Genomic DNA, 17,756 nt, shown 5'->3' with positions numbered 1-17,756 from the left:
AAACAAGATAATGAATTGACACACTTTTTGTTAGGTTTTTCTTTTCTGTTCTACATTCAAGTTCTTTCATTTAGCAAATAAAAACGTAAGAAATTCTAGATTCCTAAAACTGTGAGATGACGAAAATATACATATCTGTACTATGTTTTAACTATAATGGCCTCTGTTCCAATTGCACAGTCAGGAATTGACTAACAATAGAGGCTGTGTATTCTTTATTCTTGGACAAGTATAAAGGTAGGGGTGACAGCAGTTGGTCAACAAGCAGAATCAGCTTCAGCTTCAGCTTCTCATTTGTGGAACCAGCGCAACCATGAAGGTAAACCTTGTTCCAGTACCTATTCCATACAGTTTAACTTAATTTTTTCAATTTACTTACAGCTATACTTTAATGTGGTATTTCTTACTTAAAACAACTAAGAAATTAACTTTGAATTTTCAGGTCACCTTTTATGAGGAAAGAAATTTCCAGGGTCGCTCTTATGACTGTATGAGCGATTGTGCCGATTTCTCCTCCTACATGAGCCGCTGTCACTCTTGCAGAGTGCACAGTGGATGCTGGATGATGTATGATCAACCCAACTACATGGGAAATCAGTATTTCTTTAGGAGGGGTGAATATGCTGATTACATGTCTATGTTTGGAATGAGCAACTGCATCAAGTCCTGCCGTATGATCCCTATGGTAAGCTCTATGAACCTGCTGACATATTTATTAATTGACAATAGAAAAAGGTCCTAAATATATTCGTAACCATTTGCTTAGAAATCTTTTCAACTTGAAAAGAAACAGATATTTTCAGAATGATGATCTGTGAGAGAGACCTAGAGTGCTGCTGAAGATGGTTACATGTGATAATTATTCTTCCTGAATAATTTAAACATAACTGACATTTCTTGCACTATAGTACAGGGGATCCTACAGAATGAGGATCTATGAGAGGGAGAACTTCATGGGTCAGATGTATGAGATGATGGATGATTGTGACAGCATCATGGACCGTTATCGCATGTCTCAATGCCAGTCCTGTCATGTGATGGAAGGCCACTGGCTCTTCTATGAGCAGCCCCACTACAGAGGCAGGATGTGGTACTTCAGGCCTGGAGAGTACAGGAGCTTCAGCAATATGGGTGGCATGAGATTCATGAGCATGAGGCGCATCATGGACTCCTGGTACTAGTGTTCAAATCTTTCAATAAATTAATTTCTCTACAACATAAAACTGTCTAAATTATCATTATTGCTTAAAATTTGCACAGTACTGTCACTGTATTTTATTTATTTATATTTTCATTAATATGGTATCAATATAGTATCATAATATTGTATATGCAACGGATACACAATTTGAACATGCATGTCTGCAAAAACCTACCTGGTCTCATGGCAAATACGTATCTGGGGGCACGTTTTCGCAAGACGCGAAATACATACCAATAAGTACATATCACTGCAGTTTCCAAAAGAAATTAACAGTAGAGGCAGTAAAACTCAAACACTTTTTATTCCTTTTCATGCAAATTTACAGAGTTTCAATTAATAAAGCATTTTTTTGCACAATTACACGAACAATATCATGTTATGACTTCAAAAAAGTATTAATATGCTGGAAGATTTGAAAAGTGATGCTTTTGAATGTTAGCATCACACATATCCAGATTTATATCCATTGGTTTTTAGAAGCTTTAGGTTTTTTCTGTAGCTCACGAAGTACTGAGATGAACTTCAGAGGCGAGGAGCTCCGGTTCGAATCCCATGTAACCATGGTTCGACAAAGCGGTTCAAATCTACATGTAAAGAAGTTGAAATGGCAAGGTTGCCTCAACAAATGTGTTTTTACATCAGTTTTACATTTGTTAACACTATAGGGCAGGTTTACGGGTTGGGTTTAGTTTGAATTCTGAACCACTGTGATACATACTAGAAGCAATGTAATAAAAACACAGAAAACACAGAAATAAGTACCTAGATATACATAATAAAAACTGCCAGGGTTTACATATTGAACCTGTGTTTTAGAGCTAATCAGTGGACATTTCTCTTTTCATGATAGCATGATAGCCTCCAGAAATGGGTTATGCAGCCTGCAAATGCGACCTCTGGAGGATGCAGCTTTTGATGAACGGCCATAGAATGCTGGAGTGCTTCCTTGAATTTCTTCCCATTACAAGCCAGAGGAATCACTTTTTAACTCTGTGATGACTGTACTGAATGAGCTGGGAATTGACATAAACAATTGTCAAGGACAATGTTGAGACAACGCAACATGTCAGGCGTTTATAAGGGTGTACAGTCATGCATTCTAATGGGAAATCCGCTGGCAGAATGGGTTACTTGTGCAGCACACACACTTAATTTAGTGGGAATAAACACAGTGAATTGCTCTTTTGAGTTCTTTACATTTGTGCTGAAACTATGTAATTTCTGCTCTCGATCATCCTCGCTATGGCAGGTAAAGACCAGTGGTCTCGAAGCAAATGAGAACAAGCGAATTGAGAAGATAAAGTCCCACTGTCAGACACCCTGGGAGAGAAGGCTCACAAGCATCTCTCAACCGAGCATTTAAATATGTCCATGGCCAGTGAGAATTTCTACAGACAATAATACCCATATTAGAGAGGCACAGCCAAGCTGGAGATACTGTAGCTCCACCTGCAATCTGGCAAGATCAGGGCTACACACTTTCATTGTCACAAACACTATCCACGGCATAAGGCAGCGTGTTTAGAGCAGGCATGTGGATCCTGCAGATCAAAGTAATCACTAATAAACAGTACCACAGTGTAATAATATAAAGTTTGTTTGGCTGAGGAGGAAGGAGATTGGGGTCGGCTTTCTGAGGCTCGTGGATAGTTTATTTTATATTATAAAATGAAACAAAACAAATCTCGCCACATGGGCACACACATCCAATCACTTTTCCATTTTACAATACTCTGCAGCATTTATCTTGCTGTCTTCCTGCCTCCACGTCCCGACGAGCTCTCTCTCTTTTTTCCACTCATTCCCAAACAGATTATATATCACCTCCCCACGCCAATCACTGCAACGAGAACCAGGTGTTGATCGTTCTTCACTTGACTCACTTACCGCAGTTCGTCTCCTCGCTCTCTGTCTTGTCGCAGACTTCGCTGAACCACGCCTCTCCTGCTGCAGGGACTGATGATGGGACTGAATATGATCAAGCATGAGTGGAGCCTTGACACTTTGACTAATCACAGTGACAGTGTAGCACTGAATATGCATGCTCCTAACAGAGACATTAACACAAATCTCAGAATATGCCCTCAAGTCTCAGGCTCCAGACACATCGTAAGTGTGTACTCACACTAGGCACTCTTAACCTTGCCCAAACGCATGTGACAGTTCTTTTGGTGGGAAGAACATCAATTGACAAACAGATTCCACTTCAGTGGGTAGGCGTGCCTCGTAGAGGGTGCTCTAGGTGAAGTGATGGTGTTTAGCACCACTGGAGGTAAACCGTCTAGAACCTCCACGTCCCATCCAGAGACCACACATGGAGATTCCATTGATCTGAAAGAAGATCCTTCCTCAGAGGAATATGCTAAGGAGGACCTGCTCTTCGTCCTCCCTGACCCTGCACAGCATCTGTGCAAGAAGGCTCACTGGGGGAAACAAATACTTGCAAAGGCCCCGAGGCCAGCTGTGTGCCAGCGCATCCATGCAGAGGGTCGCCTCAGAAAGGGGATAAAACAGCTGGCAGTGGGACGTGTCTGGGGAGGCAAACAGGTCTACATGAGCATCCCTGAAGTGACTCCAGATCACCCGAAGTGACCTTGGCCAGGTGCCTGATGCTGCATGCCCGTTGCACATGGTACCCCAGCCTATGGCAGAGGCATCTGTTGAGACAACAACATGCCTGGACACTTGCACTAGAGGGACCCTTGTGTGCAGAAAAGCAAGGTCTGACTGCATGACAGTGGTAGCGGATGCCATATGCTCCAGGAGCCTCTGAAACAGTTTTGGTGGAACTGCCCTCCTGCTCCGGAACGATTCCAGGCAGTTCAGCATCGAATGCATATCCCAGGCAAACCCCAAATGGCTGAGGTGGCTGAGTACCACATCCCTGTGTTTGCATAACTGAGCTCAGGACTGGGCCAAAATGAGCCAGTAGTCGAGGTAGTTGAGAATGCAAATGCCTCCTTCCATCAATGGGACGAAGGCTGCCTCCACGAGCTTGGAGAAGACATGAGGTGACAGGCCCAGCCTGAAGGGAAGGACCTTGTACTGATACGCTTGACCCTTGAACGTGAAGCGGAGAAACGGCCTGTGTTGAGGGAGAATCGAGACATGAAAGTACACGTCAATCACTGTGGACCAATTTCATGGACAAATGCACTGAAAGATACATTTCTGCGTTAACATCCTGAATGGGAGCTTGTGAAGGGCCCAGTTAAGAACATACAGGTCCAGGATTGGCCGTAACCCTCTGCCTTTCTTGGGTACAATGAAGTAGGGGCTGTAAAACCCCAACTTCATCTCGGCTGGAGTGACCAGCTCTATCGCATCCTTTGCCAGCAGGACAGCGATTTCGGCTCACAAGACGGGGGCATCTTTGTCCATCACAGAGGTGAACCAGATGCCCCTGAACTTGGGAGGATGCTGGGCGAACTGAATCGCATAGCTGAGTCTGATGGTTCTCGTGAGTCAGCAAGATGGTCTGGGGAGCGCAAGCCAGGTCCCCAGAAATCGAACAAGTGGAACTAGTGGAACCATCGATGTACCCACAGTTGGGCAGCTAGGTGGAGCATAGGAACCTGACCTGGAAGGCACAGCATCCCGCAGTGGGGTCTGAGTGTGTGACACGACTCCTACCTGGATCCACAGTTGGACAGGGGGCGTGTCTGAAGGCAAAGTGTTCTCGAACATGGCCCTGCTGCCTGCCGGTGAAAGGAGAGGGGGACAGGAGTGTTGAGGCTGAGCCTCATAGACTGCCATCTTGACCCTATTGGAAACCTAGAGAAACAGGAAACTGCTCTTTTATTGAATGTTTGAGTACAAAAAAGCAAAAGATTCTCCTACGACTCTCTTCCATGGAAAGGAGCTGTGTCCTCACCATCTCCTGAAGAGCAGGATCCTGAGACTACTTAAGTAAGGAGACTACTTACTGGTGCCAGCTCCGTGCCGCAGCCGGTGTGAAGGCTGCTGCTGAGGCTAGGCTGGAGCGGAGGTGGAGGCACCAGGAGGGTACCCTGGTGATCAGGCAATGAGCAGACGGAGGGGCTGCAGCTGGTGGCAGGGTGTTGACAGCAGCAGGCCGCCAGGGCAGGATGTGTTTTATTGCTTCTGTCTGCTTCTGTGCGGCGGAGAACTGTTGGGCAATACTCTCCACCGCATTGCCGAAGAGGCCAGCCTGAGAGATTGGGGAGTCCAAGAAGCGGTGCTAAGGTGGTGTTCCTTGACCACCAGAGTGAGCATCATCTGACTCAGGGACTGCCCGTGACTTTTGTGCAACTGAATCCTCATCTTCAGAGCCTAGCTCATCCCCTAATGCAATTAACGATATCAGGTCATCAGCTGGTGGGCCGGATGAAGTGCTGGGCCCCACCCTGTCCAAGGCTTTCACATCCACATCGCGGTACACCAGAGGGTACGATGCACTGGAGGAGTGAAGGACCCGTAGAGACTTGCTTGGCGGGAAAGCCCTCACTGTGACCCTCAGATCACCCTGGCCATGAGCTGAAGTAGTCCTCCTCTAGGCGGAGGAACTAGAACGGGGCATGGGGAGGGGGACTTCTCTTCATTTAACGAAGAGGAGCCATAATCGCAACATTGCAATGGTCATCCATGAATGCTGCCTACGAGTGCTCGAGGCCCAGGCAAGTGATGCAGTGATCGTGACCATCAGATGGAGCCAAGAAGATAAAACTTCAGAAGCACCACAAAGAGAAGGTTTGGTATTTGGTCATAATTTATTATTAAAATATGACAGCACAAAATACAAGAGCAACTACCAAGCTCCAGGTATTTTGGATGTGTCCACCACATGTCTAAATTCAAAGCCTTTTCTGTGCAAAAAAAAGGAACCAGTGGAAGAGTTGGGCAGTATGAGCTAGTCACATGTAGAATGGAGAACACAACTGACAGTCTAAAAGGCTACTGCACTGTATTGCTGGGTCAGGCTTTCATATACAATAGGGAACACGGCCGATCCTACAGAATGAGGATCTATGAAAGGGATAACTTCATGGGTCAGATGTATGAGCTGACAGATTACTGTGACAGCATCATGGACCACATGTCTCACTGCCAGTCTTGCCATGTGATTTATGGCCACTGGCTTTTCTATGAGCAGCCACACTACAGAGGCAGGATTCGGTACTTCACGGCTGGGGAGTACAGGAGCTTCAGCAATATGGGTGGCATGAGATTCATGAGCATGAAGCATATTATGGACTCATGGTACAAATATTTTATAATTCTAAAGAATACATTTCTCTATAAAAATAAATAAATAAATGTGTCATGAAACTAATTTCAGTGTCATTACAGTGTCACGTTTGTATGCTCTCAAAAATGCCTCATGAGATAAACACAACCATAAAATAAAATAAGATTTTATTAAACACTAAATACCTCACAGGCAAGATATTATTTACTTCAGATCTGAAAACTGTAGCAGTTTCAGTTAATTTGTTCATTATATCACATAAACTGATCAAAGGTGCAGTCAGTAATGTTAGTGACTCTTTGCCTCGTGTTTGAATTTATACTGACATCTACAGGCCAAACATGGCAGAAAATAGAATAGAAATGTTAGAGGGACTGTTTTTTCTGTTAGTCCATCCATTTTTAATTATTAAGTGTGACTTACACAAAATGTCACATCTGCTAAAATTACTGGAAAAATAATTTTTTAAAAAAAAAATTATATATATATATATATATATATATATATATATATATATATATATATATATATATATATATATATATATAATATATATATATATTTCAGGTGATTACCTCTTGAAGCTCATTATTTTACTACAATCTCAACAAATTTTCTTTTCTCATTTGCAGTGAATTTAATGATGTGATGGCCATAGTTGTTGTTTTACCACACTTATCAATTTGAGGCCTGCCGTGTGTCATTGGCTCATGAGGTGTGGGAGCTGAGGATTGCTCCAGTATATTTTATTGCTCCAATAAGGACTGCTTTGGGTATTTAACAGCTTCATTTCACATATTTTCTAAAGGTTTAAGGTCTGGGGACTGGCTAGGCTTCTTCTTGACCTTAAAGTGCTTCTTCTTGAGACACTCCTTTTGCTCCCTTGACAGTATGTCAGGCTGGAAGACCCATCCATGACCCATCTCCAGTATTCTGGCAGAGGGAAGGAGGTTCCCATCCAAGATTTTACTGTAGATGGCCCCATCCATTGGCCCCTCAATGTGGCGAAGTCATCCTGATCCCTTAACAGAGAAACAGCCCAAAAGCATGTTTCTACCTCTGTGCTTGACTATAGGGATGGTGTTCATGAGATTATAGTTATCATTTCTCTAACTCCAAACATGGTGAGTTGAGATAATGCCAAAAAGCTCAATTTTGGTCTCATCTGACCACAGCATTTTCTCCCAATCCTTCTCTGAATCACTTAGATGTTCATTGGCAAATTTCAGATAGGCCTGTACATGTGCCTTCTTGGGTTTTCTTCATATATTACATCCAGTGGGTTATACTACAAGATCAACAGTGCTTTATATACACACCTAGGAAGCATTTAACTTAAAATTACAAATATAGGGAAAAGGGAAATCAGTGAATTTGACTGAGAGCTGTGTTTATGAAGTGTGCAAACATTCCAAATACATTAAATGTCTGTGCTGTAATTTTTGTATGTTTATTTTGCTATTATAAACTCCAACTAGAAGAATTTTAATAATGTTATTTTTTCTAGTGTTAATAGTTTATTATGTCTAATATTTAAAGCATTATTTAGGGATTAAAAGTCTAACCACACAAGAGATTTAAAAGCCAATAGTAATGCAGTAGCTATATAAACAGGCCTTATTAAAACAGATTTATTTGATCAATGTTGTTTTTTACAAAAAGAAAGACTTTGAAAAAAGCATATTTCAAAATGTCTGAAAACAATATTGTGGAAAGCGTATACGACCTGTAGGTTATGTCAAAATGGACCACAATGAATGCACTCTGAATGCTTCCACACTGATCTGCTGAGTCATGAGGTTGTCTTCAATCTCAATAGCATGCACACAGTTTTATTCAATTCGCCCGGGTATAAAAGTAAGGGTGAGACCTGGCGGGACAACAGAGCTGTGTAAACAGAGGAGTATCAAATAATAACAATAATAAAAAAAAAAATGACTACAGCAGGCATGAGCATGTGCAGGGTAAGTAAAGGCATCCCTTTCTCTAAATGAAATATGTATACTTAATGCATAACTAAAATTCTTTGTAACCTTATGCTTAATCTCGTCAGGCGGTCTTCTATGAGGACAGGAACTTCCAGGGTCGCTCTTATGAGTGTATGGGTGACTGTGCTGACATGTCTCCTTACTTGAGTCGCTGCCACTCTTGCAAAGTGGAAAGTGGCTGCTTCATGATGTACGATCGTCCCAACTACATGGGAAATCAGTATTTCTTTAGGAGGGGAGACTATGCTGATTACATGTCTATGTTTTGGCATGAGTGACTGCATCAGATCTTGCCGTATGATCCCTATGGTAAGAGAATAATACATACTTGACTTACCACAGAACTGGCTGCTAAATGCTCTTCTAGTAAAGAGTAGGGGTCTTGGCCAAATTCCATCAACTGACCCTTGTCACTCATGGTGGTGGTTGAGGAGAGACAATTCATTCATACATGCTCTCACAACAACTTAGCATTTAGCCATTTAACTTTTACATTTCTGTTTTATATTTGCAGCACAAGGGATCCTTCAGAATGAGGATCTATGAAAGAGAGAACTTTATGGGTCAGATGTACGAGATGATGGACGACTGTGACAACATCATGGACCGTTATCGCATGTCTCAATGCCAGTCCTGTCATGTGATGGACGGCCACTGGCTCATGTATGAGCAGCCCCACTACAGAGGCAGGATGTGTACTTCAGGCCTGGAGAGTACAGGAGCTTCAGAGATATGGGTGGCATGAGATTCATGAGCACAAGGCGCATCAATGATTCCTTCTATTAAAAAGAAATTGTATTAATGTGAGAACATTTGTTATTCAACAATAAAATACTTCTGATCAAAGCACTTAGAGGTCAAAAATATTTTTTCTAAAACTGCTTAATTCTTTAGATATCTTACAACTTCAGTCAGTTTTCTTCCAATCAAGTTCCAATCTACACTCAATTTGGGTCAGACCATCTTCGACAATCGGAAACACAGTCAGAGCTCACTTCTAACAAGCTGATTATCTGAATCAGGTGTGTTAACAAAGAGAGACATTCAAAATGTGCAGAGCAGGGGTGTTAACAAAGGACTGGAATTGAGAACCGCTGACATAGAGGTTTCTAGATTTAAATCTAGATTTAAATTCAAAGAGACAAGATAGTCTATGCATGACTTGGCATTTTATCCATATTCAAAATGAGGCAATGTGAACATTACAAAGCGCTAAACACAGCAGTGCACGTTTCATTCATATTCAAAGCTGGAGGGCGCTCTCTCACAGAAAGCCAAAACAGATTCATAGAAGTAATAACTTAGGAAATCCCTAATATGGACAAAGGCATCTGGCAATCTGCTGTAATACATTTTTACCAATGAAATGTGAAAACAATAAACACACAACTGGGAAATATGTGGTTTATGTGTGTTTTTTTCAAGTTATCTTCAGGTAATAAATAAGCTATATGAATAATGCAGTACTGATTGACATATTATTTGGTATAGAAACTATAAAATATATTTCCTGCCTTATTATGTTATAAAAATGGGAAAAAGGATTTCATAGTAGCCTTTATAAACCAATCATAAAATTGTCATTAGGAAAATATTGAACAAAAATATCATAGCCCCTTGATGCAGCAGTGCATGATCTCTTCATGTAATAATAAATTCAATAATAACTGAATAATATGAGTAAACAAACACACTGCTATGCTGAGAACTCCACTTATTGGCAGTTGCGGACATTATTGATGGCATCTGGTAGGTGTCTGAACGTGAGTGATCGACCCATATGAGATCGTCAAGTGAAAGGTCATTGTGTGGATAATTTTGTTTATGGCTAAATTATTATTAATTTATTTTCCTAATAGTTAGATTGTGCAGGCCTTCATAAAAAGGTGTTTAATAAAAAAAAAATGTAATAAAAAAACATGACTTGACAAAAGGGCATTTTGGGCATCAAAGGGAAAACCACTCCCCCACCCTGCAAGTGCCTGATGGGCTGTTACAGTGCCAACATGTCTCGCACTGCTTCAGGGCGGTAGCAGTAGGCAAGGCTACTGGGTCATCAAGATGGGCATGGTAAAAGGCACAAAAATGACAATATAAACCAATGGCCAGCAACCAATAGATCCAGAATATGTGCTTATAGGCCCAGCAATCTCATTAGTAGTAGAAGGTTCAGTGGCTGGAGCAGCCTGTGATCAGAAAAGGTTGTGAGCCATGGGCTGGTGAGACAGGAGAAAAAGGGACAATATAAAGAAAATCAAAAACTAGTTAGACAGAAACACATGCAAACAAGCTCAAACATTTGCAAAATAAGGACTAAGAACCAAAACATCCAACAGGAACAGTCATGTTCTCAAAACATGTCCATTATTTTCCTCACTGAAGGCAAATTAAAACAAGTCCAAAAATTGACTGAGGACATGAGAGGACATTAATATACTGCATCCAACTGAAATTTGAATTCAGCCAGAAGACACAGGAGTAAATTCTGCTTTATTTACTTACTCCCAAATTTCTCAAAAGGTTGGAAAAACTAGGTAATTTCATTTTGCAGGACAGGACAATGCACACTGCACACATTGTTCAGGAACATGATAAAGAGTTCAAGGTTATGTTGGCGCCAACAGCCTTCTCTGCATCATGTCGACATGCAGCACCTTTGTGCAATCATGAGTTTGAATCCCGAATCAAGGACCTTCCCCCAACCCCCCACCTCCTTTCGCTTCATGTCGACTCTAAACTATCCTGTCACAATTAAAGGCAAAAATGTAAAATAAATAAATAAATAAATAGACTTCAAATTCAAAGGTTCAAGTTACCCTATACTCCAAATTCCCCAGATAACATTATTATATAATATTAATATTGATAATACTGAGCAAATCTATTGCTAATGTCTTGGTGCCAGATAGCACCTTGGTGGGTGAGTGCTGTTTGTCAGCCCCAATATATATATGGCTTGGTAGCACTTTTCCTGAAGACATCTGAGCATGGTGTAGGTTATCAGAGCAAATTAGACAAAGAGCCAAATTCCACAAAGAGGATAACAAACAATGTCATAAATCTGTCCACGATTCCCTGGTGCCATGAGTCTGAAGTGAGCCTAACAAACTAGCAGATTCAAACAGCTTTCAACATTAAACAAAAGAACACTTATTGACAATTACAAGTTTGTCAAATTTGGGGCAAGTAACCAAGATTAATGGTCAAACAGATGCACAGCATGACCATCACATGTTAATCCGTGATAGAAATCATGAGCTAAAGACTTCCTCAGATTGGTTTCCTCCACCCAGGACAAAGACCAGGCACCTTCTAAAACTTTTATTCCTCACAAAGCACATCCTCATGTTCACAGAATGTCTCCACATTCACAGAATGGCACAGAAACTGCCTTCACATGTATGTGGTTCCAAGAAACAAAAAAGATCCATTTTGATTAATTTGAGTAAAACTATTTTTTCTTTACCAAGAAAGTGGCCAGAGGAAAACCACTATTTTCTGTTTCAAACTTTCACATAGCATATTTAGGTTATAATAACATTAAAAATTTAAATCCAGGATTTGATTTTCAAAGATTTATTATAAAATGGTTTCCATGCTACGTTTTTTTCTCAAATGCAATAAATCCATTGAATCAATATGAAAGTTATTTTTCATATTGAAATATACAGGCACTGGACTAAAAATACATCCATCAGTCATCGCTTCCAAAATGAATTCTGCGGGTCATCTTGTACAAATTAATTACAGCAATAAAAGCAAATTTCACCATGAACAAGAACTAGACAACAATATCACATTAGACCACAGAAATTCTAAAATTTCCATAACTTCAAAACATATATTAATCTTTGCCTTGTTACATTCATTTAGTTGACTAGTGCTATGTGCTGTATTAACAAAAACATAAATGGCATTAATAAAAACATTAACACTGACAAGCTATGCAACACTACAATCATAATCAAATTTGTATAGTGCTTCTTACAAAATCATTGCAAAACAACTTTACAGAAAATGAAGTTTCAACAATATTTAGTAGTAGATTACCAGTGTTACGGATCACTTAGGAAGCTGAGGAGTAACAGATGAAGATGTTTTATTATAAAGACACAAGCAGAGGAGCAGGTAGTGTGGAGTGACAAGGAGTTTGGATCCGTGCAGGTAAAGCTGTGACTTCTTGGAGGGACGGTGAACCAGAAGAGAGTAGAAGAGGAGTTAGTCCTTATAGTAAGCATACAGGAATGATCTTGTCGCGAACTTGACCGGACAAAGACTGGGTACGTGTGTGTGGCTTTTGTAGTGCAGCGTTGATGAGTGGGTGATGAGGAGCAGGTGGATGTGATCTAATACTCAGGTGAGGGTGTGCGCTGTGATTGTGTGGAGGCGGAACCTGGCATGTTTGTAACAGTACCCTCCTCCCCACTACCCGCTCCTGAGGGCCGGGACCCCGACGATGTGGTGGGCGTCCTCTTCCCCTGGGATCTGGTCGATTGGGATGAATGTAATCGAAGGTATCAAGTAAGGTGGGATCCAAGATGTCGTTGCGTGGGACCCAGGAACGTTCCTCTGGACCGTATCCTTCCCAGTCCACTAGATATTCCAGCTGGAGTCCAGGATGTCCTTGACTGTATAGGCTGTGCCGTCATCTAGGAGGAGAGGAGGGGGAGCTTCAGTTCCACCAGGTTCTGTGGAGGGAGAAACAGAAGGATGGTGAGGTTTTAGGACTGACACATGGAATGTGGGGTGAATCCGGTACTCAGGAGGGAGCTGGAGTTTATACGTGACCAGATTTATCTGCTGGGTGATTTTGAACGCGCCAATGAATCTGGGACTGAGCTTGCGGCAGGGTAGATGCAGGCGGATGTCCCGGGTGGACAGCCAGACCTTCTGACCGGGTTGGTAGTGGGGAGCCTCGGACCGGCGAAGGTCGGCTGTCGTCCTGCGTCTGCGAAATGCCCGCTGTAGTTGGTGGCGAGCCGTGTCCCAGACCCTCTCGCTCTCCGGGAACCAGTAGTTGATGGCGGGGACATCCGAGGGCTCTCCTGACCAGGGAAACAGAGGTGGTTGGTAGCAGAGTACGCACTGGAAGGGGGTGAGTCCGGTGGTGGGTTGACGGAGGGAGTTTTGTGCGTACTCTGCCCACCCCAGGATTTGGTTCCAGGAGTTCTGGTGACTGTGGCAGAAGGTACGGAGGAAGGGTCGATCTCCTGGACCTTCCTCTCCGTCTGCCCGTTTGACTGGGGGTGATAGCCGGAGGACAGGCTGATGGCCACACCTAGGAGGGAATGGAATGCTCCAAGGAACTGCACTGAGGGCTGATGGAAGGAACAATTTTCGGCTTTGAAATAGAGCTGGTAGTCCCTCAAGCGTTGCAGGACCTCTGCAACATGGCGCTGATGTTCTGCCAAGCTCCGGGAATAGATCAGGATATCGTCAATGTATACTAGGACAGACTTGTGGAGGAAATCCCGGAGCACCTCATGAATGAAGTCCTGGAATACGGAGGGGGCGTTAACAAGCCCATACGGCATGACACAGTACTCAAAGTGGCCAGTAGGGGTGGTGAAGGCGGTCTTCCACTTGTCTCCCTCACGTATCCGGTTGAGGTTATAAGCGCTGCGAAGGTCCAACTTGGTGAACACATTGGCACCACGGAGATGTTCCAGGGCAGCAGGGACGAGGGGAAGTGGGTACCTGAATTTAAGAGTGATTTTATTGAGTGCTCTGTAATCAATGCATGGTCTCAAACCTCCATCCTTCTTAGCCACGAAGAAGAAGCTTGAAGCAGCAGGGGAGGTAGATGGACGAATATACCCTTGGGCCAGCGCCTTCTTGATATCTTCCTCCATGGCCGTCTCCTCGGGAATGGATAGGGGGTATATCCTTCCCTTTGGCACGGGTTCATCCGGCAGCAGATCGATAGCACAGTCCCACGGCCGGTGTGGAGGCAGCTTGGAGGCCTGCTTAGGGAAGAAGACATCGCTGAAGGCAGCGTAGCAATGAGTAATGGTGATGAATTGGTTCTCGACAGGGCTATCAATAGATGTGGAGTAGACTGGTAGTGGATCAGGGGGGTGTTCAACTGGAATAGGACAACCAGAGATGCATGACTGAAAACAGGCTTCACCCCACTTCAGGATCTCACCCGTTTTCCAGGAAATCACGGGGTTGTGCTGCTCCAGCCATGGGTGCCCTAGAATAGGCAGGTGAGGAAGTGATGACAGGGTCGGCGGAAGTGCTCGTTGGTGGAGGAGATGCTGGGGCTGCCATGAGTGTTCGACAGAGTGCATCAACCAGATCTTGAAAGTGGTCCGTGAGGCTCATGCTTGTGTCTGGCAGTGCAGGTCCGGTCATCTGTTACGGATCACTCGGGAAGCTGAGGAGTAACAGATGAAGATGTTTTATTATAAAGACACAAGCAGAGGAGCAGGTAGTGAGGAATGACAAGGAGTTTGGATCAGTGCAGGTAAGGCTGTGACTTCTTGGAGGGACTGTGAACCACACACACGCACACTTCGGGGAACTGGGTCTTTCGGAGAGAATCTCTGGAGAGAGTAGAAGAGGAGTTAGTCCTTATAGTAAGCATACAGGAATGATCTTGTCATGAACGTGACCAGACAAAGACTGCGTGCGTGTGTGTGGCTTTTTTCGTTGATGAGTGGGTGATGAGGAGCAGGTGGATGTGATCTAATACTCAGGTGAGGGTGTGCGCTGTGATTGTGTGGAGGCGGAACCTGGCGTGTTTGTAACAATCAGTGGTAAGTTTCAGTTTATTTACATATGGCAGAAATGTACGGAATAATCAATTAAAGACGTAATCAAACAGACGATGGACACTATTAACAGTAATTATTATAACACGCAATCAAACTAAACAAACAAAAAACAAAAACTAAATTTGATAGTTCTGTCTGTTGTTTCAGGGTTGGCATCATCAGAGGTCCTCTGAGGTGTTGGCATCATCTCTTCTCAGGTGTTCTGGATCCAGACTGCAGCTTGTGTAAATCCTAGTTACATCCCGTGGCAAATCAGAGAAACAAATAGAGACATAATCAGCGTAGCTGCTGTTCCAATCAAGTAAAACTAATTACTTTAACCCAAGCTAAATAATTATAATGTGCATTTGATCAGTTATAACTGCAGTCCAAAATTATGAGACGTATTATTTGAATGCTTGGCCAAAGAGATGTGATTTTAATCTAGATTTAAACATAGAGAGTGTGTGTGAACCCCAAACATTATCAGGAAGGCTATTCCAGAGTTTGGGAGCCAATTGCGAAAAAGCTCTACCTTCTTTAGTGGACTTTGCTATATTACTGTAGGTACTACCAAAAGTCCAGCATTTTGTGACCTTAGTTAGGTACGCAAGAGCTAAACCATTAAGGGCCTTAAAGGTGAGTAATAATAATTTGTAACTGATACAGAACTTAATAGGTAGCCAGTGAAGAGACTGTAGAGTTGGGGTAATATAATAATATTTTCTTTACCTTACCTAATTTAATAGGACAAAATTATTGGGCATTCACATTATGCATTATATATATATATATATATATATATATATATATATATATATATATATATATATATATATATATATATATATATTAGAGAGACAGAGAGAGAGATACAGATACAGATATGTAGATAGATGATATAGAACTTTTATATGATACATTTAGCACCATATTAAATTATATACTTAACTTGCTGTTCCATATAATTAGTTGTTTGCTTAGACTACAATTGCATTTGTTTATATAAAAATATATATAAACAAATGTAATAGTAATCTAACCAAACAACTAATTATATTCAACAGCAAGTAAATAAATGCATATGTTGCTAAATGTATAGTGTACAAGTTGTTATAGATAATAAAGAACAACTTTGTAAATTTAGCACCATATTCACCATAAATTTACCGTTAATATGCGGATGACAGTCACATTTGATTTATCGTGCAGCCCTTGTTTGTTGATCACAAAGTACAAAGTAGATGAGTAAAACTAAGATGCCAAATGTATTCAAAGTGCTGCCATTACTGTCTAAAGTGCACGGAATGGTGCTCTGTGATTGGTTGTTATTGTTTACAGTGCGTAGAATGGTGCACTGTGATTGCTCGAGCGGATATATCGCATTCTGCAAAAAATCACATGGAAACAAACTTATCAGAGTAGAAGAAACACATCAGAGTAGAAGAAAAATTTATGCACCAAAATACAGATATAGCCTTAAAGAAAACCCAGTCCAGAGCATTCAGAAACTCAAACTGTGCAGAAGGTTCATCTTCCAACAGGATAATGACCCTAAGCACACAGAAGAAATTCATGAAGTTGTGACAATTCTGTTTTTGCTTTGTAAATATGGTGTATGTAGTGCAGATGTGATTGATTGATGTGGAAAAAAATCAATTTAAAGCAGTTTAACAAAAGGCAGCAACATTACAATTTTTTTTTTTTTTTAAAGAATTACTTTTGCAGTGCACTGTTTATTCATCTTAGGTAGTTATGTGTTTGAAGATTCATGGTTTAAACATTTCTATCAATCAATACTTTGTTAAATATATTATATTCTGGTTATAGAAACTATTTTCACATTATACTCTACAAGAGCAGGAAAATTTGAACCGTGTGACTGATAAGATAACATGTTGATTTATGTATTGGGACAAGAAACAGCAACACCTGAGCTAAGACAATGTCTAATTGGTCAAGACACCATTTGGGATGTGTCCAACATCCCATCTTAAAAACTTAGGACTCCATCAAATAATGCTTTTAGCCGCCGCTTTTTGCCATCACTTTTTGCATTCTTTGAGCATCGCTATAGCATGCTTCGGCCTGAATGCCAGCTGCAATGAGAAGAAAAAACAATCAGTGCTGTTAAATCCTTTTATTCTTTTACTTCATTTATTTTCTTTCCATTGAGAGTTTTGTGTTTTGAGGTAAGTCTTGGCACAAAGCTCTCTTTGAGTCCAACTCTGACTGCACTGGCATCAAAATTTTAATCAGCCCACAACTTCAGCCAACGCCCAACCATTGGCAAGTTTCACTAATTTATTGAGATTCAAATGTATTCTAATATATAAGTTGACATTAAAAATAAATTTTTAAACATTAAAACATTAATAAAAATACAGGTTTGTTAACTTCCTCCATGTGGCCTTATGAAGAGGATGAAGAGGATTAAGATATACAGGCCAAGGTTACAAAAGTGTACTTAGTATAACCTGTATTTTGGGTTTTTAAAGTGTGTTCATACCTCTGGAATTGCTTTACAAGCAGAAATGTATAATATTCTCCACTACAAGGCTTGAAATAATAACCTTTTCAGGTCTGTAGTAGCAAAC

The 17,756-nt window shown here is 41.5% G+C and overlaps 1 protein-coding gene and 1 pseudogene across 1 annotated transcript; both read left to right on the top strand.

Moving 5' to 3' along the window:
- Positions 1-257: 257 nt before the first annotated feature.
- LOC113108830 (gamma-crystallin M2-like) lies at positions 258-1,222 on the top strand. Its single transcript, XM_026272159.1, has 3 exons — positions 258-319; positions 443-685; positions 909-1,222. Exons 1-3 carry the CDS (start codon positions 314-316, stop codon positions 1,179-1,181), a joined length of 522 nt encoding a protein of 173 aa, XP_026127944.1. The 5' UTR covers positions 258-313; the 3' UTR covers positions 1,182-1,222.
- A 7,048-nt stretch (positions 1,223-8,270) lies between these two features.
- LOC113108828 (gamma-crystallin M2-like) lies at positions 8,271-9,250 on the top strand (annotated as a pseudogene).
- The last annotated feature ends 8,506 nt before the right edge of the window (positions 9,251-17,756 follow it).

This window comes from Carassius auratus, chromosome 9, assembly GCF_003368295.1.
Source record: "Carassius auratus strain Wakin chromosome 9, ASM336829v1, whole genome shotgun sequence".
NCBI lineage: Eukaryota > Metazoa > Chordata > Actinopteri > Cypriniformes > Cyprinidae > Carassius > Carassius auratus.
Note: the sequence above shows the minus strand (reverse complement) of the source record. Positions and strands in the feature narration are given on the sequence as shown.